Source organism: Hydra vulgaris, chromosome 01 (genome assembly GCF_038396675.1).
Source record: "Hydra vulgaris chromosome 01, alternate assembly HydraT2T_AEP".
NCBI classification, from domain to species: Eukaryota; Metazoa; Cnidaria; class Hydrozoa; order Anthoathecata; family Hydridae; genus Hydra; species Hydra vulgaris.
Window position 1 is genome coordinate 35732501 of NC_088920.1, and position 26522 is coordinate 35759022.

Below are 26522 nucleotides of genomic sequence, written 5' to 3' on the forward strand. Positions count from 1 at the left end.
GTTTTTTTTTTTTTAATTTTCTTTATTTAATAAGATTTCTTTTTTAACAAATAGTTGATTATATATAGGGCTTCTTTTTGCACTTTCTAAAACTAATGTAAATCTTAAGTTTTTTGATAATAGGCTACTTCTTCCTTTCCTTTGAATAAAGTTTGCTGCACTAAAAGCAGATTCTGCTACTGGTATAATGCAATACTTTCAAACAGCACCAACTAAATAGGCTAACTTGATCAAATTTTTTTTCCAAAATTGGCTAAAACTTAAAGGACTTAGGGATACTTCATTTCTATAAAGATTTTATTTCTCCCAGTATACATTTATCTTCTTCGTTTCTAGGAGTTACTTGAGAAATAAACATACTTAAACTGTGAGTCTGCTTGTCTGCTGCAAATTGTTTTGTTATACTTTTCTAACCCCTTTTCTTTGCTTTAAATTTCTCTTGCACTTAACCACTTCAAGTTAAGTGAATATTTCGCCGTTTAAAAAATGCTACAATACCAAAATGTATAAATAAATATTTACATGGTCGGGACAAAAAAATATGAAAAGTTTCAAAAAAAATGAGAAATTTGTACGAATATAAGGGAAATAAATTCCAGGTTTTTCTGTTTTTTTATTTCACAAAATGTTTTTTTAAATATGACCTAGATAATCACTGTAAATGGTACTTTTTTTTTTTTTTGAATAATAATTTTTTTAAACAAAATCTTTTTTGTTGGGCTGTGTTATCTAATACAGTAGCATATTTACCTATTGACATACAAAATCATTAGGCAAAGTTTATCCTCTATTATTAATTTCCTCAGTGAAATATCTGAATTGGTCTCAATAAAAGTACGAGTCATCTAAATCTCCTTCATTTTAGACAATATACCCAGCTATCTATATATATAGTTTTTATAATTCACCTCCCCAAAACTGAGAAGGCCACTACAGATGAGGAGGCTACTTGTAGTTATAACCCTCTCTCAACTCTATAACTCGCGGAGAAACAAAATGAGCGCAGAGAAACAAGATGAGCGCAGAGAAACAAGATGAGCGCAGAGAAACAAGATGAGCGCAGAGAAACAAGATGAGCGCGGTACTGCCAGGGGAGTGGTGGGAATTAAACTTGGAACCTCTCGCTTATGAAGCGAGCGCTCTACCACTACACCACTACCATATATGCGGTAGTGGTGTAGTGGTAGAGCACTTGCCTCATAAGCATGAAGTTTTGATTTCGATCACCACCACATATCTGGTAGTACTGCACTCAACTTGTTTCTCTGCACAGCATTCTTGTTCGTCAAGGTTCATGTTCTTGAGTTATAGAGTTGAGATGGTGTTGAAGCCACAACTAATGTAGCCTTCTTGACTTTAGTGGCCTTCATGGCCTAGGGGAGATAAATTTAATCTAAATCGGAGTCACTTTGACATCTACAGATAATGTATATTTTAACTCTAATAAATTATCAAAAACATTTTTCTTTGTTTAAATAAACACCACATCTTTCACAAGAATTGTAATAGACATAATAAATAGACATAGTAAAGTCAAGACTATCATCATTACTGTCTAATTGCAAAAGTAGTTTTGTCTTTATAATATCAACTTTCTCTATTATTTTTTGTACAGTAATAAAATATGTCCCTCTTGATCTGTTTTCCAAATACTTTAAAATCAGTGGTAAATGTTCTTTGCAAAACTTATTTATGATTTGTTGACAAGATATAATACAAATATAATGTCTATTTCTAATGTCTAAAAAGAGTCTTTTAGAAGTATTTTTTGTGAAATTTTTAAAAGGAACAGTCCAAAAAAGACACGTTTGTTCAACCATGTCTCTGAATTCTAAAAGGTTTTGAGATTAAAATCACCAGAAAGTGGAAACTCAATTTCGATCACATACACTTTCATTTGCATAAAAGCTATGAACATTAGCAATTCTCCAAAGTTAAATTATTATTGAAAGTAAAATAATATTATTGTTGACATTGTTCCTCTCTGAATGATATTTCAAGGCAGACTGTTTTTTCAATAAAATACTTTCAGATAAGTTGAAACTTTTTGCCATGTAATTTTTTTTTCTCTCGCTATCTTTGCTTCCAAAAAGACTGCAAAAAACCACTATTAGAGTTGGATGTTATTGGAAGAGAAAAGATAAAGTTTATAGAGCAAGATAACGATTGACAGACAACTTAAAAGATTGCAAATTATATATATTAGGAAAGCATGATGAAGAAAGCAAATTCCATAGGAAGATCTAAATTATTGCGATAACAATTGGCTATATCTGAATTAAATTTTATCAGCCACTGTGAGGCCCATGCTGTAGCAGAAGTGAGATCCTTTTCAAGCTAAAACCAGCATGTCAAAATTCAAAAGCTTATGAAATGTCAAGAGCAATAGCCTTAATCTCTCCACCTCTATCTAATGCACAATAAAATTTATTGGTTATTATTGAAAGCAAATCAGCTGTAGAACAAGATTGAAATTCATATTGATGATCGAAAAATAAGTTGTTAGATTCAAGATGAAAGATTAAGTGTTTGTTAGTTAAAGATTCAAAAACCTTGCTTATGATAGGAAGAAGACTAATGGGATAGTAGTTAGACAAGTCAGATTGCTCTCCAAAATTTTTTGACAATAGGGATAACTGATGCCGCTTTCCAGCAGTCTGGAAAACAAGACTCTGATAAGCGCTTGTTAAATAGTTTTGAAAGTATAGACAACAGCCCTGGAAAACACTTCTGCAAGACTATAATTGGTATGATGTCCGCACCACAAGCTGTAAAAGAGTCTAAGCAGGAAATCACTTTGGATACAGAAGCTGGAGTGATACAAATGTCAAGCGATAGATCAACCTGTTTGTTGGCTATATCAGGTAGAACGCAACTAATGGAATTGAGAGATGATATTGATGAAAAGTTTTTAGTAAACAATTCAGCTTTGTCTTTAGGTGAGGTGACAAAGTCTGAAGCGTACAAGCAAGGTGAAATAACCAATTTGCCCTTATTATTGTTTAAGATTCTCCAGAAGTCACGAGAGCCTAATATTTGAGATGAAATATGAGATTTCATGACTTGAGAAAAGCGGGCTTTGGCATTAGACAAAACCTTTTTATAATTGTTTATAGCAATAGTAAGTAAATGTCTGTTTTCTGAAGAATTGTTCTGCTGATTGATATTGAAGCAATTTGGTTTCAATCGGAAATTGCAGCACAATGTGAGGAAAACCATATAGAAGAGTCAGGCTTGACCTGGAATCATTAAGAGGGAATAAAAGATTCCATGACAGCCTGATTCCAAGAAGTTATGTAAGAAGCATATTTATCAGCAGGAAGACAAAAGATTTCTACTCAAGTGCCACCATGAAGAAAATCACAGAAAGAGTCCCAGTCAGCTTTAAGGTTATTGTAAGAGGTACAATGATAAAGGGATTCTGATGATGAAGAAGAATGAGATAATAGATTTAGAGAGATTGAACTGTGACCAGAAGCACCTAAGGGTGAATGTGGAGAAACCGAGCACTGACTAGGATCATAAACAAGACATAAGTTGAGTAGACAAGGTAAATGATTCAGGTTGTCTGGAAAGCAAGTTGGAAAGTTTACCATTTGAGTTAGAGATTGAGAAAGGCGAATGATGTGGGCCTTAAAGCCTGCAGAGTCTCTGATAATACAGCCAAGCCATTCAGTGTAATGAGCATTAAAGTCACCAACAACAATGATATTGGCTGGTGGATAAAGAGAGAGAGCTTGGTCAATTTGATAAGAAATAACATCGAAAAGAGTGCAGTCTTGAGATGAAGGAGAGCAATATAGAAGAAAGAGAAAGGTGATAGAGTGAAGTGGCACTAAATGAAAGCACATAAAAGAATAGTTGGTGGATTCAAACTTAGTTTTCCGACAAATGGATAATTTCTTGAAAGTGTAAATGCCCAGGCCAAGCATGTGACTATTGGAGTCTTTATGAATTAAAGGAAGATAACCATCAACACTAAGATCATAAGATGAGACAGCCAAACTCAAATTATTCTCAAAAAGAGCAAGTAGGTCTGGTGAACTTTGCAAGGGATGAGACTTAACTGAAGAAAAGTTACTTTGAAGACCATAAATATTAGTGAATCATAGGTTTAGAGAACTTGGTGACGATGGTTTTTTGTGTTTTATAGTTTTTGTTACTTTATTCATTTTTAAATTTATTAAAGAACATGACTTAAAGCACATGTAATACTCAGTACATTATTCAATAGTCCGAGTAATTGCCTTATTATTATTAATAAATCCTAAGCTGTGATGAATGGGTCCAAATATGGCCTCGACAATGCACATTAAAAGTATGAACAGGGACGCCATCCATGCTCAACATGGCGCTATTAGTACTCTGATATTTTGCAGCTGTTGATAGAATCAGCCTCTCTGAGAGCTACCACAGAGTTTGGGAAACCTGATTACCAGCAGGCCTCAGAACCATAACACTGAGTTTTAGAGCTCTACCCTCATTAAGATATAATAGAATGAATTGCCTAGTCATCAAAATAGAGACACAAGTAAAACCCATGCATCAAGTAAAACCCATGCATGAGTCAAAAAGGTCTAACATTCAACATCCTAAACTGAAAACAACGTATTATAAATACATCTATGCCAGCCTAATAGATGAAGAAGGGGTGCAGGGCTGGTCAACAGATAGAATCTGTTTATCCCTTGAGTCTTTGCGTAGGAAACCTTCTACAAGACAGTAGCCGGTTGCATTTAACATTTGCCCTAGGACAGTATTTTTATTGAGACACCATCACTAGTCTTTATTTAACCAAGTGCCCCAAGGCAGGGGGTGTTTTAAGTCAGAGTTGGCATCTCCTAACCTTTGCCTAAAAAAGTGTATCCAACAAGGCAGCAGGACATGAAGCAGGTTGTACTGGGTTACATGTTACCAGTTGCAGGATAACCTGACCTGACTATAATTGGTTTAGACTATAATTGGCTAAGGGAGCACAGAAAAATCAGTCAATTTAGACATTTTGTTTATTTGATTTTAATATATGCAATGCTTCATTGTGAGTTTTTTTAGGTGCTCAAAATCATTTAAAAGATATATATTTTTTGTTGCATTATTTGTCTCAAGTTTCTTTAAAAAAGCCTTATTTACCCTGTTACCTTCACAAACTGTATATATAACTTGACCATCGACTGCTTTTATAACAGATATAGTAAGTTAATTTGTTCAAAAAGAAAATCTAAATTGATTCTACGTACCATAAATGTTACTACGTACCATAAATGTTAAATGCTTTTCTGAAAACTGTTTCTTCATGATATTGTAACATAATTTTAACTTGAACTTCGTCTAATAAATGTTTGCAACTTTGATGCCTAACAAGTTTTTTTTTTTGTAAATATTCAGGAATGGGTTTTACTTATATAATGATGTCTTGCTAATGTTATAATTCTACAAAGTTTAGATACGATTTTATTTTATGTAGCACAATTATATGTTAAAATAGAACCTAAAAAATAAAAAAATTTAGTCGGTTGTAATTCAATTTCTAATATGTGGATCCAAAATTAGAGATATATATCTTGACAACGGTCAGTATGTGAAAACGTAATTCTGGACTCCATATATTCTATACTTACGTAATCGTAAAAATATATTGATGTGAGAAATCGTATATATTTATGTTTATAAATTTAAAAATATATATATATAAATATTTCTTTTATCAGAGAGTTTGGTCGTGACATCCAACTTTTAAACTTCGTAGGTACATATTGTACAATGAGAAGAGGGGATGGTGCGTTATGCAGCACTAGGTAAAGTTTTAAGTTATTCATTTCAATTTTCAGATTTTTCTTAGCCTTTTAGCCTGTTGACATATAGTGCTTTTTTTTCACATTTTTTTTTAAAACAATGCAATTTTAGTGTTTAGACGGTTTAGTGTTTCACCATATCCTAGTTTTTAACAATTATCACCGTTTATTATGTCTGATTTTTTAGTGTATCACCATATCCTGCTTTTTTGCACAAGTTCGTCAACAAAAACAGCTGGAACGAAGCAATTCGATTGTGCAGATTTGTTAAAGTAAGCTACCTTGTTCTTTTTAAAATTAGATATTTCTTTTGATTCTACTGTTATTAAAGTTAGAAACACCGGAAAGTTTTCTCCCAGTTAATAATTATTTTTTAGATGTAATGTAAATTAAATTGATTTATTTTATCAAATTACTTTCCTTAATTTATTTAGTTGGTATTAACTTAAGGTATTAGCTTGACACTCTTATGTTGTTGTTCCATTCAGGATAAAACATTATGGGCTTGTTTAGCGGGATTTGCAGCTTTACACAAGGATTTGAACACCGCAGAAATTGCTTACGCCGCAATTGATGAGGTCTTTATTGAAAATAAGTTTTATATGTGGTTAGATTTTTTATATATGTGCTTTTTTATAAATTTTATTTATGTATATATAATTTTAGATCGAAAAAGTTCATTTTATTCAAGCTATAAAAGAAATTCCGTCTGCAGAAGGTCGAAATGCTGCCGTTTTACTATTCTGTGGGCAAGCAAAAGATGCCGAGTCAATTTTACTTCAGAGCGGACTCATATATCGAGCTATACAAATGCATATTGATCAATTTAATTGGGAAAGGTAAGTTTATAACATAATTTTATGATCATTAAATGCTTTATAAATTATAATTTTTGTATATTCATTTGTGCATCTAAAAAGTTTACTTATCATAGTTAAAAAATTTGAAATTTTTTAGCTTCTGGCTACTTATAGCGAACGTTAAAATTTCGTAATACAACTTGTTAGTACTTTTTAACAATAACTTCAACAAACTGGTTTGAAAAAACATTTTCATCAGATAATTTTAATAATATTATGATGCTTGCAATATTAAGATGAAAACACTTGCTTTGTTTAGTGTAAGGAGATGTGTAATCATGTTTGTCTATTTTCAGAGCTCTTGAATTAGCTGTCAAACACAAAACTCATGTTGATACAGTTTTAGCTTACCGCCAAAAATATTTGCAACGATGCAACAAAAATGAAAACAATAAAAAGTTCATGCAGTTTGCTCAAGGGGTATATATTTCTTGATTTTTATTAAATTTAAATCGATTTCTTATTTGCGTTTGCTTTCTATACTTTCGTTTATATAGGTTACGGTGGACTGGGAAAAAATCAAACTTAAAATCGAAATGGAAATAGAAAAAGAATCTGAAAGACCCGGAGCTAAATATAGCGGACAATGATATTGCTACTTACTTTAAACCTTCTCGTAGATTTTTTTCATATTTTTAGGCGTTTTTAAATCCACTTCAGTTTTCTTGATACATTCAAAGGTTTTTAATATTACCTATAGGTTTTGACAACATCCGTAAAATAATTTCTTTTTTTAGTTTCTCTTTTTTTTTAATATGAAATATTTTTATTTCTTAAATTACAACTTTCAAAATTTTCTTATTTCATTTTTTGTACATTTTTTGTAAATAAAAATAATTTTATTGTTAGCTAAATAATTTATTTACATATTTACTTTTGTTCGTAATAAAGTTGCACCTAATTAAATCTGAATTTTCTTTTCGTGTTTTGCTAAAGCTTTAAAATTTGATGCCTAACAACTTGACTCTTTAGTGTTTCTTTAACAATTTGATGTTGTAACTTTTCGTAACAGATTTGATGCTGCAACTTTTCGTAACTTACGCCACAGGATCTCTTCAAAAAACTTCACTTTAAGTAATAAATCAAGATTTTCATATAACTCAAATTAGTTTCTTTTCTCTTTAATTTTCTTTCGTAAATTTACTGTGATGAAGTTTGTTTCAGTTATGTATACCATTCGCTAAAATTTTTTTTTTCATTTTCACTGGAGTTAGATGCAGTTTCCAGATTCCATTCATCGTCAAATTCATCAAAGTTGCTAGTATCATGATCGCTCCTCAACACAGGTTGAAAGGGAGTCTATTGCAAATGAAAATTAATTTAAAAAAATTAATTTTATTTTAAAATTTTTATTTTGAATCATGAAGTTATACTTACTCGATACTTTTGTTGTATCACGCGATTCCAATCGATTTGATCAAACCAACAATGAGCTTTTATTGCTTCAAACCCATGCTGTATAGTTTTATATGGAAATTATTATTAGTTTTATAAAGATAAACAAAATAAATCAGAAAAATTTTCTTTAAAAAACTTAATAAAAATAAAATATTTTTAAATTAGTTCATTAATCCGATTGGTGAAATCCGATTTAAATTAAGCAGTCAGAATGCGTAAAGTATCTCGTCTAGTTAGAATGAATAACAGGGGTTTTGAAATAACAGAAAAGACTTAAACTCGTCTAGTTAGAATGAAGTTGTTCTTTTTAAGAGGTTTTATGTTGAGATTATTTTTTGCTCAGGGTTTGTTAAACAACTTTTTTTAGATAGACATTTCCTAGGACCAAGAAGTTACTAGATGTGTTTTTTGAGGGTACTTTTTTGCTCAAATCACGATGGGTTTTTCCCATATCATTTTATTGCACGTTAGCACAAAATATTTTCCTCATGCTTGACAAAAACCTATTTGTAAAAAAAAAAATTTCCATATCAACTGACACATTAAAGAACCTATACAAGGATGTATAAACTTATACTATGCTAGAATTATTTTTAACTACGTATTTTTGTTGTTGTTGGTAATGTGTTGTATTTAACTTATTAACCATTTACTTATTTTACTATTTTTAATAACTATACCATGTTGATAGTGAGTGAATCGAAAAAAATTGCAATGTTTTTGTAAAGAAAAATTTATTACTTTCAAAAAGTGGGGTGTATAGGTAACGAGTAAAGGATTTTCAACAAGCGGACTCCTTAGTCATTTAAAAATTGCACAGAAAGAATTAGATTAAAATATGAAGCGTCCACATAAAGACCCTGGATTGAATATTGGAAATGCACATTAAAAAAAAATCCCAGTTTTGTTAAATAGAAATTTATCAAGAGAACTGTGTCAAAGCTAGCAACGGTAGACGGCTCCTCCATAAATACTATAACAAAATGTTAATCGTTAGAAAATCATTGTCTGTAAAAGGTATGTTGTTACCCATAAATCCATCTGAAAAAAAAAAAATTTTGTATAAGCTTTAAGAGAGTTTTAAGTTTTTAACCGTGCACGTACTCGCTGTCTTTAACACCACCTCCTTCCTTTTGTACGTATTCATACGTTTTGGGTAACCCCCTCCCCGATATACCTGCATACGTACTTTATGAAAGACCCCTTAAACGAATATACGTCTTTATGAAATCAACGTTATTTTAATATAAGTTTATATTTATCACCAAAGTTTTCGAACCTAATAATTATATTTATCACCAAAGTTTTCGAACCTGACAATAACTGGATCACTTCCTGCAGATAAAATTGTGAATCTAGTAAAAAAGAAACTGTCAGATTTCAATATATCAATGAAAAGACATATGTTACTAACTGAGCATCTACAATGAAATACTTTAGACGGTTAAGAGAACATTAGCTGTGTTATGCTTTATACTGGACTTGATTTAGAAGTATGCGATGTTTTTTGCAAAAAAACAAATCCTTCAGAGGCAAAATGTATTGACGGTGATTCACAGTTGTTAGATTTTGAGAAAAATTTTAGTAGTTGCGATGATTATGATGATATATTACATTTGATACATTTACTACATTTACAAAGTACCTTAATAACTCAGAAGGTTTCGCAAATAACCTCTTTACCATAAAATCTTACTAATGTACGTAAAATGTACGTTTTATAAAGAATGTAAGCTAATATTGTCTGTAAAAAAGATATTATACAAATTCAATAGAGAAAACTACACGCTGAGAATCCCAGAATGCAAAATTTACGGGAAACAAGAAGCCCTTATCAAAGTATGTTTTGGCACTTAAAAGATACAGACATAAATTTAGAGCTTCCTCATTTTTTGAACATTTTACAGTTTTTAAAAAACCTCAAAAAATAAAAAGATGTATTTTTAATTCCTTTTTATTACTTGTTATCTTAAGTCAATAGGTTAAAGAGTGGTTTAAAAAAATCTTAAGTAAAATAATTTTTAAACAACCTTTCTATAAACATTTTTTAAGCATATCACAACAAAGTTTGTGATTTTCTATAAAACAGCAATATGCAAATAACACCTTAATGCTGTCAACCTCACGATGCATTCTTCAACTAAAAATTTCAGACAATATAACTTTATATTTCAATTTACTTAGATAAAATACAGGAACAGCGCTTTACCTTTTAAAATACGACACACTTTCGTAGTGGGAGGAGGTAGATTTTTAAAAAGGAGATTTGAATACGCCAACACAAATTTGCTCACACTTTATAAACACTTTTATTAAAATAATTTCAAATTTAAATGAAAATTATTTTAAAATTAGTTACCTTTCCTTTTCCAAGTCTTATTGACCTATCAGCAACAATAAGCTTACTAATAAAGTCCCTAAAAAAAAAAAGTTTTTTTCACAAGTATTCTTATATACTTATTATATGTTTACAAGTCTACTACAAAAAAAACAAAAAATCACAAACCTTCTAATAATATATAATGACAACAATAATAATGATAATATTAATAATAATAATAATAATAATAATAATAATAATAATAATAATAATAATAATAATAATGAAAATAATAATAATGATAATAATAATAACAATAATATATATATATATATATATATATATATATATATATATATATATATATATATATATATATATATATATATAACCTTTTATTAAATTATAGCATCTATTAAAAACTTCATTGAATTAGATACTTTTCTAATAAATTTTATATATAAAATTTATTAAAATCTATGCAGAGGGTGTGGGTAAAATGCATATTAGATGCAGGATCAGTTAGATAAAAAAAAATTGAATCATAACGGTTTTATCTAATAGACTTAATCTCACTCTTGCCTGGTTTTTACTTAATTCACATCTCATCTCCACCCTGCTCTTACACCCTTACAGCTCATTATTTACTCCCTCCAACCCCCCACCCCACCACTCTAATATCAATAATATTAAGAAAATGACGGCAAATATTTTAATAAAAACTATTTAGTTTTTTTCCAGATAATATTCAGAAAAATTTTCCAGCAGTAATTTATGTTAATTAATATTAATTTATGATTTCAGGATGTTGTTAAATAGCCAGCACTATTTGGATTTTCGCACAAATAAAAACATTCCGCCACATTTTACTTCTTCTTAAAATGATGCTGCTTATTGAAGCATGGTATTTGAAATAACGACATTAATAATTTTAAATGTGAACTTAGAAGCTACCATATTTTATTTATAAAAATTGTTAATAAAAGTAAAGAAAAAATGTACTCACTTCGAGACGCTACTTTTTAAATCATCTGGCCATGTTACTTTACAATCTAATATTTTTTCATACAATCCAAATGGATGATCATCAATAAACGGAGCCTCTCTATAAGTTATGAAAAAATGAAATTTAAAATTGTTCTCCGTTCTTGTTTTGCAATAATTTTAGTTGTTTAAAATAAATAACACTTACCCAACAAGCATTTCATAACTTAAAATACCCAGTGCCCACCAGTCACAGGAAAAATCATGCCCTTTACCCTGAATAACTTCTGGAGACAAATATTCTGGAGTTCCACATAGTGTCCATGTTCTAAAAATAAATCAAAAAAATTAAACGATAATTAATTGCAACTACTGGGTCTAATTACAAAAAACTTTTAAAATTTAGACCGATTTATCTTATACCTTCCGATGCACTCAATAGTTGAAATCAATTGTTACTTAAAAAAGACTTTACCGAGGAAAAATTATAAAAACTTTTTTACCACCATTTTTTATAATTATTGATCAAAATATATATTTATTTGAAATTTTTTATTTTAATTGAATAATTGTTTATAGCAGCCATTATACTTTTAAGTGCCCTATGCTTGGAATTCGCATTTATCTTACTGCTGACTAAATACCAAGTAAAGACAAAAAAACCAAAGATACCAAAAATATGCTTGTGGTATACTCCTTGCGTCTATTTATAAACCATGTTCATTTAATAAACTAATAAACATAAATATTATTGTTTGTATAGTGCTTTATATGTTAGATATATTAGCCAAATACCGTTGAAAAAAACCGAGTTATAAAAAAAATACATACCTTTTTACAATTAAAAAGGTATGTATTTTTTTACTTTTTAAAATTATAAAATTTTATTTTTACCATTATAAAAGTCCTTTATAAGGTGTTAGCAATCTTCAATTCTTTTTAAATTTGGATTTATTAATTTATTAGGGTCTATTATCCATCGATTAGTCTGGCGTAGATGTACTTATAATACATTATTTCCAGTTTAGGAATTTGACTGCTGGGTCTTCTTGACTCAACGCATGGGTTTGCTTGTGTCTCTGATTTAATGAATAGGCAACTCATTCTTCTCCATGGTTTTCCTCACATTGTGCTACTGCAATTTCCAATCAAAACGTTACTTCCATATTTATCAGCAAAACAGTTCTCTCGAAAACAGACGTCTGTTTATTATTGCTAGAAACCATTGTAAAAGGTTTTATCTAACACAAAAGACGGCTATTCTCAGGTCATCAAATTTAGTATTTCATCTCAAATATTAGGCTATCGTGACTTCTGCAGAATTTTTAACAGCATCAATAATAAGGGCAAATTGATTATTTCACCTTGCTTGTACGCTTCAGACTTTGTCACCTCACCTAAAGATAAAGCTAAATTGTTTGCTAAAAACTTTTCATCAATATCATCTCTCAATTCTATTAGTTGCGTTCTACCTGATATAGCCGACAAACAGGTTGATCCATTTCTTGACATTTGTATCACTCCAGCTTCTGTATCTAAAGTGATTTCCTGCTTAGACTCTTTTGCAGCTTGTGGTGCCGACACTTCTGGAAGACTATATCAGGTAAGAACCTATTATAGTCTTCCAGAAGTATTTTCCAGGGCTGTTGTCTATACTTTCAAAACTGTTTAACAAGTGCTTATCAGAGTCTTTTTTTTTGACGTAAGCGGCATATTTCATCCCTATTTTCAAAAATTCTGGATAGCAATCTGACTAGTCTTACTACCACCCCATTAGTCCTCTTCCTATCATAAGCAAGGTTTTTGAATTTTTAACTAACAAACACTTAATCTCTTATCTTGAATCTAATAACTTAATAACTTGATCATCATATGGATTTCGCATTTTTTGTTCTACAACTGATTTGCTTACAGTAATAACCAATAGATTTTATTGTGCATTAGATAGAGGTGGAGAGGTTAAGGCTATCGCTCTTGACATTTCTAAAGCTTTTGATAAAGTTTGGCATGCTGGCCTTCTCCATAAAGCCTTCCTCGTACGGTGTATCAGGTAAAATCTTTAAGATTATTGAATCCTTCCTTACCAATCGTAGTATAAAAGTTGTCCTTGATGGACAGCACTCTTCTTCATATCCTGTAACTTCAGGGATTCTTCAAGGTTCTATGCTGGCCCCTATACTTTTTTTAATTTACATTAACGATCTTCCAGATATTTTCACATCTATGGTGACATTGTTTGCTGATGATACTACAATTTATTCTTAGCTTGATAAAAGACCAGCACTCTCTGATTGCTTGGAGGGGGTATTCTAGCGTGAAAAGAATCTTACTTCTGATACAGCATGGGGCTCATAGTGGCTGGTGAACTTTAATTAAGATAAAACTCAATTTTTTTCAGCCATTCGTTACGGCAATAATTTAGATCTTTCTACATTTATGAACGGTAATGTACTTGGTGAATCATCTACCCTTAATCTTCTAGGATTAACTCTTTCTTGGAAACCGTATATCAAATCCATTGCATAATTAGCATCTGCTAAAGTTGCCAACTTCCAACCATTATCACATCATCGTAATGTTGCTTCTCTTTTTCTTTTCTACAAATACTACAATGGGCACTGCTCTAAAGTGCTAGCGTCTCTTGTGCCATCTACTAAAATTCATTCTCGTGTTACTCGACATTCAATTAAGTCTCATCCTTTTTCTGCGACTGTTCCTAAGTGCTCCAAATACTCATATTCGTCAAGTTTTTTTCCTCGCACATCATTTCTTTGGAATTCGCTTCCTTCTTCTTGCTTTCCTGATTCATATAATACGCAATCTTTTAAGTCGTCTGTCAATCGTTATCTTGCTCTATAAACTTTATCTTTTCTCTTCCAGTAACTTCCAACTCTAATATTGGTTTCCTGCAACCTTGTTGCAAGCGAAGATGTTGAAAAAAAAAGAAAAAAATTAATAACTTTTGAGGTAACTTTTGAGGTAAATATATGCTGCAAAACGTTTTTTTTTTCTTCTAGTTTCTATTTTAACGTATCTTAGCTTTTATAATATTCTTAAATAAATAGCTTCAAGCAAAGCTAATTAGCTATTTATTGCATTGATATTTATTTATTATCCCTTTTTTATTAACTCCCCCTTTTTGAAAATACTATGACAAATGAGAATGACTTAAAATTTTTCGATGAACTTGAAAAACTTATTTTTCGCATCTATGTGAAGTGCTTAGTAACTTTTTAACGACCCAAATAGACATACATGTGGAGTGGTTAGTAAGTTGTTAAAGACCCTAAAAATGCAATCTAAAAAATTCTGTATATCTTATATGTAAAAGAAGGTATTGGTTAAATTGAATTTGAGCAACTCATAAATTATATAAAATTTATCAATCATTTCAAATTTCTAAAATTATTTAAATAAAAAATTATATAATACATAGCCATAAACATAAAAAAAAAAAATTATTTCATAGCATTAATTGCCCAAAAATCATAATATAGAATATAATATAAAAAGTCAACAAATTTTTCTTACGTATTTTCAAGATATTTTGCAAATCCAAAGTCTGTTAACTTTAAATGACCTTTAACATCTAACAGAAGATTTTCAGGTTTAAGATCCCTATAAACAATGCTCTGCAAATGAAGATATTCTAATACACAAATAATTTCAGTAATGTAAAAAAATGCTGTTTTTTCTGGAAACCGTTCCATCTTTCGCAAATAAGAAAATAATTCTCCTCCAGGCACATACTCCATGATCAAATAAAGACATTTTGAGTCAGCAAATGAATCGTAGCTAAAATTTTAAAAAATTTAATAAAAAAAATAAATAGTTTTTAACCATACAAAAAACTGATTAAATTTTTTACAAAAATGGCTGTGTTATTTTACTGCAAAATCCACTGAATTTAAATATATTAATTTCACCACTAGAATTTATGTCTCAAAATATTTGTTAAATCATCTGATAATTATTTATCCATGCTTGGAATAGATGGAAATATAAGTTGCAAAATCACTTTTTAAAATTACCCGACATGATTTTAAATGATAAACTATTTGTAAAAAGTACTCCATAAATTCTTAAAAATATTTATAAATAAAAATTATAATGACTTTCCATTTAAATTTTTCTAATCAAAAGTCATTGGGTTGGTTGAAAAGTAAGGACTGCTTTTTTCAAAGATATTAGGTAATTTTTTATTTTTAAATCTATGACTAATCTTCAACAATATAGGCACCATCACAGACATCTCCTTAACACCAAGGCAAAGAAAGAATGACATAGGCGTAGGAGCTTTAAGGCTAAGTGATTGAATCTTCGATTGCACTAGCTGTTCTTAGTGATCGAAACAAATAATCTATACTAAGCTCGGAAAATAAGTTGAATGAGAAGCAACACGTCTCAGCCAAGCTCAAATAAATTTTTCCATTTAAATTTTGCAGTGTACAGGGTATAGTGCCATAAATTTATTCAAGTTTTGCTATGCAGCGTTCAGTTTTTTTTGTTGTTTTGTTGTTTTAACGCTCTAAATCCAATTTCATTGGTTTGCCAGATTTGGGTTGAACTTGCAGGGTTAAACCTTACAAAATCTGATATGTATATATATATATATATATATATATATATATATATATATATATATATAAATATACATATATATATATACATATATATATATATATATATATATATATATATATATATATATATATATATATATATATATACATATATATATACATATATATATATATATATACATATATATATATTTACATATATATATACATATATATACTTATATATATATTTACATATATATATAAATATATATATATACATATATATATATATATATACATATATACATATATATATATATATACATATATATATAGTAGATACAAATATACATATATATATATATATATATATACACATATATATATATATATATATATATATATATATATATATATATATACATATATATATATATATATATACATATATATATATATATATATATATATATATATATATATATATATATACATACATATATATATACATACATGTATATATATATATATATATATATATATATATATATATATATATATATATATATATATATATATATATATATATATATATATATATATATATATATATATATATATATATATATATATATATATATATATATATATATATATATATATATATATACAGTATCGGACAAAACGAGTGCAACCAAATAATGCTAATTTAGTTTCTTTATATAAAAGTGCTGCATTTTTTCAATTTAGAGAAATAACTATGTAACTGTTTAGAGACAAAGTTCTTCAAGTTTTATTCATCACAAAGTTCATTATTTGTACACGAAAATTAATAAATTAATCAAAAGTATTAAAAAAAGTTGATTTTCTTCTGGACAAAACAAGTGCAACTCGACAAAATATTGACCAAGCTGTATTTCGCTATCAATATTTCGTGGCGAATCCTTTGTTGTCGATCACAGCCTTGCATCTTCGAGGCATAGATTCGATCAGGTGATCAATGAAACTTTGCGGAATCGCTGCCCAGGCCTTTTGGATTTGTTCAAACAGTTGATTCTTATTACGATCACCTTCACGATTAATTCTGCGGTTGACGATCTCCCACAGGTTCTCGATAGGGTTGAGATCCGGACATTGAGGCGGCCAATCCAAAATCTTATCTTGAAACCACTGATTGACTACTTTTGCAGTGTGTTTCGGATCGTTGTCTTGCTGAAAAACCCATTTTATTGGCATATTCCATTCAGCATGAGGTAACATAACATCTTTCAGGATATTTTTATACATGAAACGGTCCATTATTCCATCGTTTCAATGTATTGGACCTAGACCGTTAGCAAAAAACACCGCCAGACCATTACATTGCCTCCACCATGCATCAAGGTCTTATGGCAGTAACGTAAATCGAGGCGTTTTCCGGCCGGTCGACGTACACGGCAAATGCCATCGCTCCCAATGATGTTGAACTTCGATTCATCACTGAACAGGACAGTTCGTCATTTCTGCACATTCCAGTCAATATGAGATGTAGCAAACAGGAGTCTTTTCTTCTGGCTTTTTAGTGAAATCAGCGGTTTCTTTGCAGGGCGTCAAGAAAACAATCCGGCTTCAACAGTACGCCGTCTGATTGTTTGGTCCGATACAGGCAGCTCTATTTGCTTTTTTATCTCAACTGATGATATCCAGGGATCCTTTTTGACGGATCTGACGATCATAGAATCCTCTCTAGAAGTGGTGAAACGCGGTCTTCCACCTTTGTTATCTGCTGCCAACTTCCCCGTAGAACGATATTTGGAACATAGTCTTGATACGGTCCATTTTTCACGCGATATTTATCACAAATACTTTTTTGTGACTTTCCACATACGTAATCGCCAATCATTTTCTTTCTTAGTTCCAATCCAAGACTGTCGGAAGCCATTTTTGCACTTGAAGTCATAAAAATAATAAAAATAAATAATCACGCTTCTCAAGGCTTACCGTGTTACATTTACCTTGTGATGGTACAATAATGCTCTGCGGAACACAACGTCTTGGTTGGATGTGGACAGTATTGATGTAATGAAACACTTGTTGTATTTCACTTCTTGTATTGATGTTCTTCGATAAAACACTTTGATAAAACTCACTTCGATAAACTGTCTTAATAATACTGACTGATTGACTTCCATATACTGACTGAATTAAATGTCGATTTACATGCCTCTTATATAGTAAAATGAACCTGTGTGAATCTGTTCTGGAAGATTCTAGATGCTTCTTTTCGATGCTTCTGGAAGCTTTTGGATGCGTCTGGATGTTTCTGAATGTTTCTGGATATTTCTGGATGCTACTGGATGCTTCCAGATGCTTCTTCTGGAAACTTCTGGAAGCTTCTGCATGCTTCTGGAAACTTCTGGATACTTCCTTTAATTATTAAAAAACTTCCGTGACGTTGACACGGACCAGACTTAAGAAAATGAAACAAACCAAAAAAGTTGCACTTGTTTTGTCCGCTGCAAAATGGCACTTGTCAACGAAATTCTGCCTGTGTGCTGTCACCTGTCAACTGATTGCTCATGTCATGGCATGCTATGACTCCAGACTCCTGAACTGTTTGCTGTGGTAGTATAGTTCGTTTCGTTTTTAAGACATGTAAAATTAGGAACACTTTTTAGCATTGTTCGATGTTGGTTGCAAACGGTTTGTCCAATACTATATATATATATATATATATATATATATATATATATATATATATATATATATATATATATATATATATATATATATATATATATATATATATATATATATATATATATATATATATATATATATATATATCTATATATATATATATATATATATATATATATATATATATATATATATATATATATAAATTTATAACGTGTTAAAATACTCTGGTTAACAAGTAAGGAGCTAAAAATCAGTATTCAAACATTTTAGTATTGTTTTTCGACACAAGATAACTACTCTAAACAACTGTAATGTAATTATTTAATTTCCTGTTAATTGCTCTTTTTTTATATAGGTTTAGAACATATTGTTTTAGAACATAGTAAAATCTACAACAATTATTAAAGTAAATGTTTTTATTTTTCAAAAAACGTCAAAGTATACTAGTTTTTCCGAAAACACATAACAAAGCTAAACAATACCATTTTACAATAAACGGGTGATTAACGCTCAATAAAATTTTCCTTTCATTGTTGCTATGTTCAACTTGATTTAGTCGAATAACATCACGTATTAATAGGGCTTTGATGGCATAAAACGAGTTTGATTTTTTAGATTCCGCCAGAAGAACTCTCCCAAAAGTACCTGTTCCTGTATAAGAAAAAGTAAACTAAAGTTTAAGTGTGTAAAGTAAAATTTAAAAATGCAAACTACAGCTTTTCAAGATGTTATTGAGAACTTGAAAGTTGTAATTAATAAACATAAGATGTAATTGAGAAGATAAAAGTTGTAATTGAGAAACGTAAGATGTAATTTGGAATATGAAAATTGTAAATAAGAAATCGTAAGAGTAATTTAGAACATAATAGCTGTAATTAAGAAAAGTTTTTAATATAGATTCTCAAAGCAAAGTTCTTTGTTTTTTTAATTTACTTTATAATTAAAGGTTGGTTCCTAATTTGGCCAAGGTGACCATATGGGTTGGTTTTCAATTAATAATGAAAAGGCATTGCGGTTTTTACGAAAGTTGAGCAGCACGTGCACAATCATCTCTTACTATTGCATTTTTTGCCTCAGTACCAATTCTTTTCAAATACTGCATTTGTTGTTCTACAATCCGAACACTAAATACAGATGGAATGCGAATTGCATTTTAAACGTTACTTTTAATTTTAGACCAGAATGTTTTCACCGGGTTTAACATTGAACTATATGGTCCTAAACGTTACAACTGAGCTGGTTAATTTTAAAACACTTTTTCCAAATAAGCGTGAAATAGAGACTTGTCTGTTACGATGACCAAATCCTCTAAAAGATTCCCGAATGTAATCCACTGGTGAAACATAACCAACATCTACTCATTACAAGTTCCTGCATTAAATGATCATCTGTGAGTTTCCATCATGACAGCATTAGTTGTTTATGCAGCAATCAAATTTATTCACTTTATGAAGCAGGTATTTTAATTATTGTTTTTATTACCTGTTATTATCTGTTGGCATTAACATGTCCTTGCACTTTTCTTCAAAAAAGGTTAAAATTTATTTCATCCAACCGAACTATCTGATGACCATTTGTGATTTGTTCCTAACATATTGCTAATGTTCCTAAAATATTCTGCTCGGGACAAGTTGATTCTGGTTGTTCCAGAAGCGGATAGCTAACTTGGTGAAATTATAATTAAAAAAAAATGCTGACACGGATTCAATTTAATAGCAGACTTTCAGGTCATAGTGTACTGACAAATAACACAACGATCTTTCAATTCCATTATTATTGCTGGTGCATATAAACGCCTAATTTGATATTATTAACTTATTCAAATTCATGTTCCAGAAAAACTTTTATAATGACCTTACATTGTGAATTCGCAATTACAAATTATGTATTCTCATTTACATATTTCAATTTCTTATTTACATGTTGTGTTTCTTAATTATATTTTACGATTTCTTAATCACATGTTACGTTTCTTAATTACATATTAAGATATCTAAATTATATGTTGTGTTTCTCAACTACTTATTGCAATTTCTAAATTACAACTTTCAAGTTTTCAATTGCATCTTGAAAAGGTGTAAATATTAAACTAAACGTATTTAAAAGAAAATGAAATCATAAAATATTGCGATAACACGTTTTAAATATAAAATATATTGTATTTTATCTGATTTTGATTATTAATGTAAAGGTGGGGGCAACATGACAATAGTGTTTTGTCAGTATGTTTTATCATAATTTTTTATGATCTGGATGAGTTTCAGTTTCCAAGTAGAAAAATTTATAATAAAAACTAAAAGTTTAAATTTATTAACTTATTAAAAAACGAGTAAAAACTTAACTGTATTTACATCTTGTATTTTAAAACGCAAACTTTTTTTTAATAATGTTAATGCAGTTTTTTACGCATAAGTTTACTTTTTGCGCTAAAAAAAAATCCTTGGTTTTGGTTATTCATAATGAATGGTGTCCTTTGGGTGTAACTTTTTTGCGACGCGTGCTTATTTTGCGAGGCGTGCTTATTTTTCGAGGCGTGCTTATTTTGTGTTACTTTAGCTAGTGTAATTAGAAGTTTTTAAAGCTTTATAAAATTGGAGGCAGAAATCGCATAATAAGTCATCTTGCCCCGGTCATGTGACCAGATGATATATTTATAAACTATATATATATATATATATATATATATATATATATATATATATATATATATATATATATATATATATATATATATATATATATATATATATATATATATATATATATATATATATATATATATATATATATATATATATATATATATATATATATATATATTATATAAGTTGTATAAATTTGTTTTACATTTATACAGGTTATTAAAAACCATTGTAACATTCTTCACTAATGGGTAGCAGAAACGTTCATTAAAGCACGCACCATAAATGAGAAACTGCACACACACGTCACAAAAGAACAACAGTTCATCAAAACAAGCATTAGAACCTGACAACACTCACACATCACGACCTATTGAAACCTTTGGTTTTTTATTACTTTTTGTACAACTTATTTTAAACTCTTATAAGAAGAATTCAATTATGTTATTTTTGAAATTATGTTATTGTTTTTTTGTTTATAATTTGTATATTTTAACTTTTAAAGCCCTTTACTTGTGTTTGCGTAAACTCATAAACTTTATAGCTAACAAATATATACACTGCAGGCCGTAAGTTTAGAACTAGTTGTCCTAATATTTAAATATTTAATTTAATTCTTACCAGTGATGAAAGTTGGTCCCAGTGAGCACGGTACGTTTTATAACCGTTCTAAGGACGTTTTTATTAGGTTTAAACCTAATAAAAACGTTTAAAAAATAATTTAGAAAAATACCGTGTCCTCTGGGGTGAGTATGGTCTGGGAAACTATCTAAAGTTGTGAGATGTGAAATCTTATGGGTTTAAAAGGTGTTTTTAATAAAGAGAGCTACAAATAAATTTTAGAAAACCATGCGGTAACGTCTAGCCTAATAGTGATTAGACCAGGTTTCACTCTGATGCAAGACATTAGCCTAAAACACTCCTTAAAGTTTTTGCATTGGGTTTCGGGAAGAGTATAAAACTGTGCTCAAAAATATCGTCTGATCCCTGCAGTTGCCAGGCTTAAATCCGATGCAGTTATTTTGGAAAGAAATGGATCCTTAAATACGGAAAATCTGTCTAACGTTCAAAGAACAATTTTGAACAGTTTTCAAACATTGAAATATCATGAAAAAATACAAAAATTAATCGCATGTATGCCAAGACTATTTCAAAAAAAAAATGTAAAAGAGGTTTTTTTAACGTAATATATATATATATATATATATATATATATATATATATATATATATATATATATATATATATATATATATATATATATATATATAAATTAAATGTGTTATTTAAAAAAAAAAAAAACTTTCTTAATCCTAAAATTTAAATTTGAATGTTACTATCTATCAGCTGCCTACTTTAAAAAAAAAAGGTTATTAAAATATAAACCTCAAAATAATTGCGTATTATGCGTTAATATACGTAATTATAAAAATTACGTATATTAACGCATTCAATGACCAAATTGTTTTACGTCATTGTAATCAATTAAACTTACTCATACTGTGTCAAACTCAGAAACTTAAAAACATCATAAACTATTTGTTTGTATGAACTATGTGTGAGTTTACATATATATACATACATACATTCTCATTTAATATTGTGTTAAATAAGAAAAATTTTTGTTGAGAAAATTTTTGTTAAGTGATTTTCTACTACTTTATAATTGCTCTGTTCTTTTAAGAACATTGAGCACTCTATTTTGTAGAATACATTTTAAAACTTGTTTATATATATATATATATATATATATATATATATATATATATATATATATATATATATATATATATAAATATAAATATAAATATAAATATATATACACAAACAAACGTTTGTAGCTAAACTTTAGTAAAAATCAAATATTGCGCTCTAAATAAAAGATATTATAACTGTAATGCTGTAATGAACGCTACTGCTTTACCGACAATTAAGAAACCAATATCTAAGAAAAAAAAAAGGCGGTCTAAATTAATTTATATGCAATAACTGAATTAACTGACAATAACTTAGCGATCCCGCAGTGAAAATTCTTTAAGATTACGCCCTTTATTAGTACGGTTTCCTGAATCGAAAAAGTTTTACTTAAATCATTTTTGCATTAAAACAGTTCTGCAAACACTAGTGTTGTAAAAGGTTGAATTTTAATAATTAAATTTATTTAATACTCATTGATGTAATATTCATTAAGTAATTTCTGACAGCTAGTAATATTCATAAGGTAATTTCTAACAGCCAAATCTAAACTCAACTTTAGATTCGTACAAGTTTTATATAAGATTTCTACGTAAAAAGACAGCAATACATTCAAAGATTTTTGAATTTTTAAGTATTTAAAAATTCAAAAATCTTTGAATTTTTAAATTCTTAAATATTCAAAGATTTTTAAGAGTTTAAAATCTTTGAGTTTTTTAATAAGAATTTATATCAAATTTAATAAGAATATATATATATATATATATATATATAATATATATATATATATATATATATGTATATATATATATGTATATATATATATATATATATATATATATATATATATATATATATATATATATATGTATATATATATACATATATATATATATACATATATATATATATATATACATATATATATATATATATATATATATATATATTATATATATGTATATATATATATATGTATATATATATATATATATATATATATATATATATATATATATATATGTATATATATATATATATGTATATATATATGTGTATATATATATAAATATGTTTATACATATATATATATATATATATATATATATATATATATATATATATATATATATATATATATATATAAATATATATAATTGCTTAAACAGAAATAAAATAATTGAATATCAACTAAGAAAAAAAAAGGTTTTAAAACTTTATAAACCTTTTTTTAAATCAAACTCCAGTTAATGTAAATGAAAAAATATATTCAAAACTTCAACTCCAGGTGGCTCAGTTCAATGTTAAAATAACATGACGCCTTCTTCCACTTATGCCTTCAGTTTTTTTAAATCTGTGTTTATATATTATAAAAAGGAGAAAAAATCTTTAAATGTGTATGCCAATTTTAAACTTCCATTTTTCCAACCTAGCACAATTTTAACTGTGTTCATAAAAAAAAAATGTTTAAAGTAATCCAACTTAAAACTATGAAGCATTGATTCTATAACAAAGTTAAACAAATGGAGAGTTGAAGCAAATGATTTATATTTTGTTATGATATTATCATGATATGATATTTTGTGATAAGTTTTTTTTAAATATAAGTTAAACTACAAATTTAATTTTAATGAATTTATGGTTTAACTTATATCAAAACCTTCAAAATCTATAAATGATAATTCTAATTAAAAATTTAAGTTTCTATTAAAATTGACAATATCCTTTGATTGTTGGTTACTAGAGAAACTATTATTGAAGCGCTATTGTTGTTTTTATACAAATTGTATAGTTTATTAAAATGATATCCTTACCTAATGTTTTTAAAAAGCATATGTCTGCAAAACGTATCTTTGTTTCCTTTTTTTTTTGGTCTATATTTGCCTGGGTTAACTGCATGGTATCATTAAATATTTGACAAGTTTGCTCAATATTGTCTTTACCAGTTTCTGTACTACATGTAACTTTATTTTTGTCATTAGCACCATTTTTCGATACCAATAAACTGCAGTCAACTTCTGGTTCCTTAATTTTGGATTTAGCATTGATTTGGTGAAACGGTTCAGAGACACTTGTATCCGAAGTTTCATTTACTTTTTTATCCTGCTTTATATTATCAGAGCTTGAACTTTTTTGGAGAGAGCATTCTGCTGAAATGGAACCATTTTGAGAATCTATCTTTAGATTGTTTACTGGAAAACGAAGCAACGATTTTGTTAATGTTTTTTCAACATAAAAACCTCCATTTTTTGGACAAAAACCTTTATCTTCTGCTCCGCAGTTGCTTTGATTGTCTCGTTTAAAGTCTTGACTAATAGATAAAACCTTAATTTTTTTGTTGCCGATTTGGTTTGGTGCTACAAGTAATAGATTTTGAAGGCTGCTGCTCTTTCCAACGTTTTTTTCATCGACATCAATCTTAAACGCTTTTCGAACGCAATTGTTGTTAGAAAAATTTGAGTTGTAAACCGTTGCAAAGCCGTCAGAAACTGCTTCACCCATAACAAGCAAGTTTTCTTTAAATACGCAAATAAATTTTACCAAACAATATGAACATAAGTTAAAAACATGCTTTTATCCTTAGTAAAAATAGAACTAAACATATAGATGCTCGATAACAATTCTTTTTTTTTTTTGACTGATTACTTTTTAAATCAACGCTTTACGAACAATAAAGAGAACATCAATCTCAAAAAAATCCATTGAAAACGATAATAATGTAATAAGCTCATCTAATTAGGTATTAGACAAAAAGCAATTTATATATGAATATCTTTTTAACTACAAGTATTGCTGCCATTTTGTATTTGAAACCATAATTTTCGCCAAAAACAAGCAGAGTTAAATTCAAAATGGGTGATTTTGAAATGACACAAGTTAATCTATCTAATGAATTTTTTATACTTTTTCTGTATTGTGCATCACGTCTGATCTTGAGAAATAATGCAGGGTTTAAGTATACAACATTAAACTTCCAAAATGAAATTTTAATTTTCCAGAATATTCTAAAACAACGGATGAAACTTACACACATCGAGGACATTTGAATAGATTCATACGCCCCTGCAGAAAAACAATCTTTTTTTTTCCTTTTTTCGAAATTCTTTGGCATTTATTAAAAAAACTATATTATATACCTTTTTTTATATTTTATTATTACAAAATTTTGTATTTATAAATTTTACTTAATTTATGTATTTTTTTCAATCGCTTCTATAAATATAAGCAATAAATAGATGTAAAAAAGAAATTCTCAGTAATTCCTTCGAAAAGGTATTGCAATCGAATGCAAAGCGTATTTAGTTACACAATCTTTACGATAAAGATAGTCAAATTAAAAATAAATGATCGCATCCGGTAAAACGTTTTTTTTTAATGACTATTTAAAGTCACATACAATTATTTTCACTGCTGTTCTTTTGAACAAAAAAACGGCGCCTATTTAAATTAAGATAATTAGTAATCATTGTTTTATTGATTTGCTTAAATCATTGCTATCATAACATTTTATGTTTTTAAGTTCATATATAAAACTTTTTAATATATATAACAGTTGTGACTTTAAAAAAACGCAAAAAGCAAAT

At 28.5% G+C, this 26522-nt stretch overlaps 2 protein-coding genes across 3 annotated transcripts in view; one reads left to right on the forward strand and one right to left on the reverse strand.

The window, feature by feature from the left end:
• LOC100198588 (intraflagellar transport protein 80 homolog) overlaps positions 1-7558 on the forward strand; it is a 57529-nt gene extending 49971 nt beyond the window's left edge. For both annotated transcript variants that reach the window (XM_065788013.1, XM_065788012.1), the window contains 6 exons: positions 5709-5795; positions 5980-6064; positions 6281-6370; positions 6459-6631; positions 6949-7072; positions 7150-7558. In XM_065788013.1, coding sequence (XP_065644085.1) covers positions 5709-5795; positions 5980-6064; positions 6281-6370; positions 6459-6631; positions 6949-7072; positions 7150-7242 — 652 coding nt within the window. In that variant the 3' untranslated portion in view covers positions 7243-7558. The remainder of the gene's footprint in view (positions 1-5708; positions 5796-5979; positions 6065-6280; positions 6371-6458; positions 6632-6948; positions 7073-7149) is intronic.
• LOC100205790 (cAMP-dependent protein kinase catalytic subunit PRKX) lies at positions 7377-26247 on the reverse strand. The gene is made up of 8 exons (XM_065788014.1): positions 24753-26247; positions 19084-19252; positions 14886-15149; positions 11563-11682; positions 11377-11475; positions 10410-10467; positions 8030-8107; positions 7377-7951 (listed from the first exon to the last, which is right to left on the reverse strand). Exons 1-8 carry the CDS (start codon positions 25438-25440, stop codon positions 7817-7819), a joined length of 1611 nt encoding a protein of 536 aa, XP_065644086.1. The 5' UTR covers positions 25441-26247; the 3' UTR covers positions 7377-7816.
• Between the last annotated feature and the right edge of the window lie 275 nt (positions 26248-26522).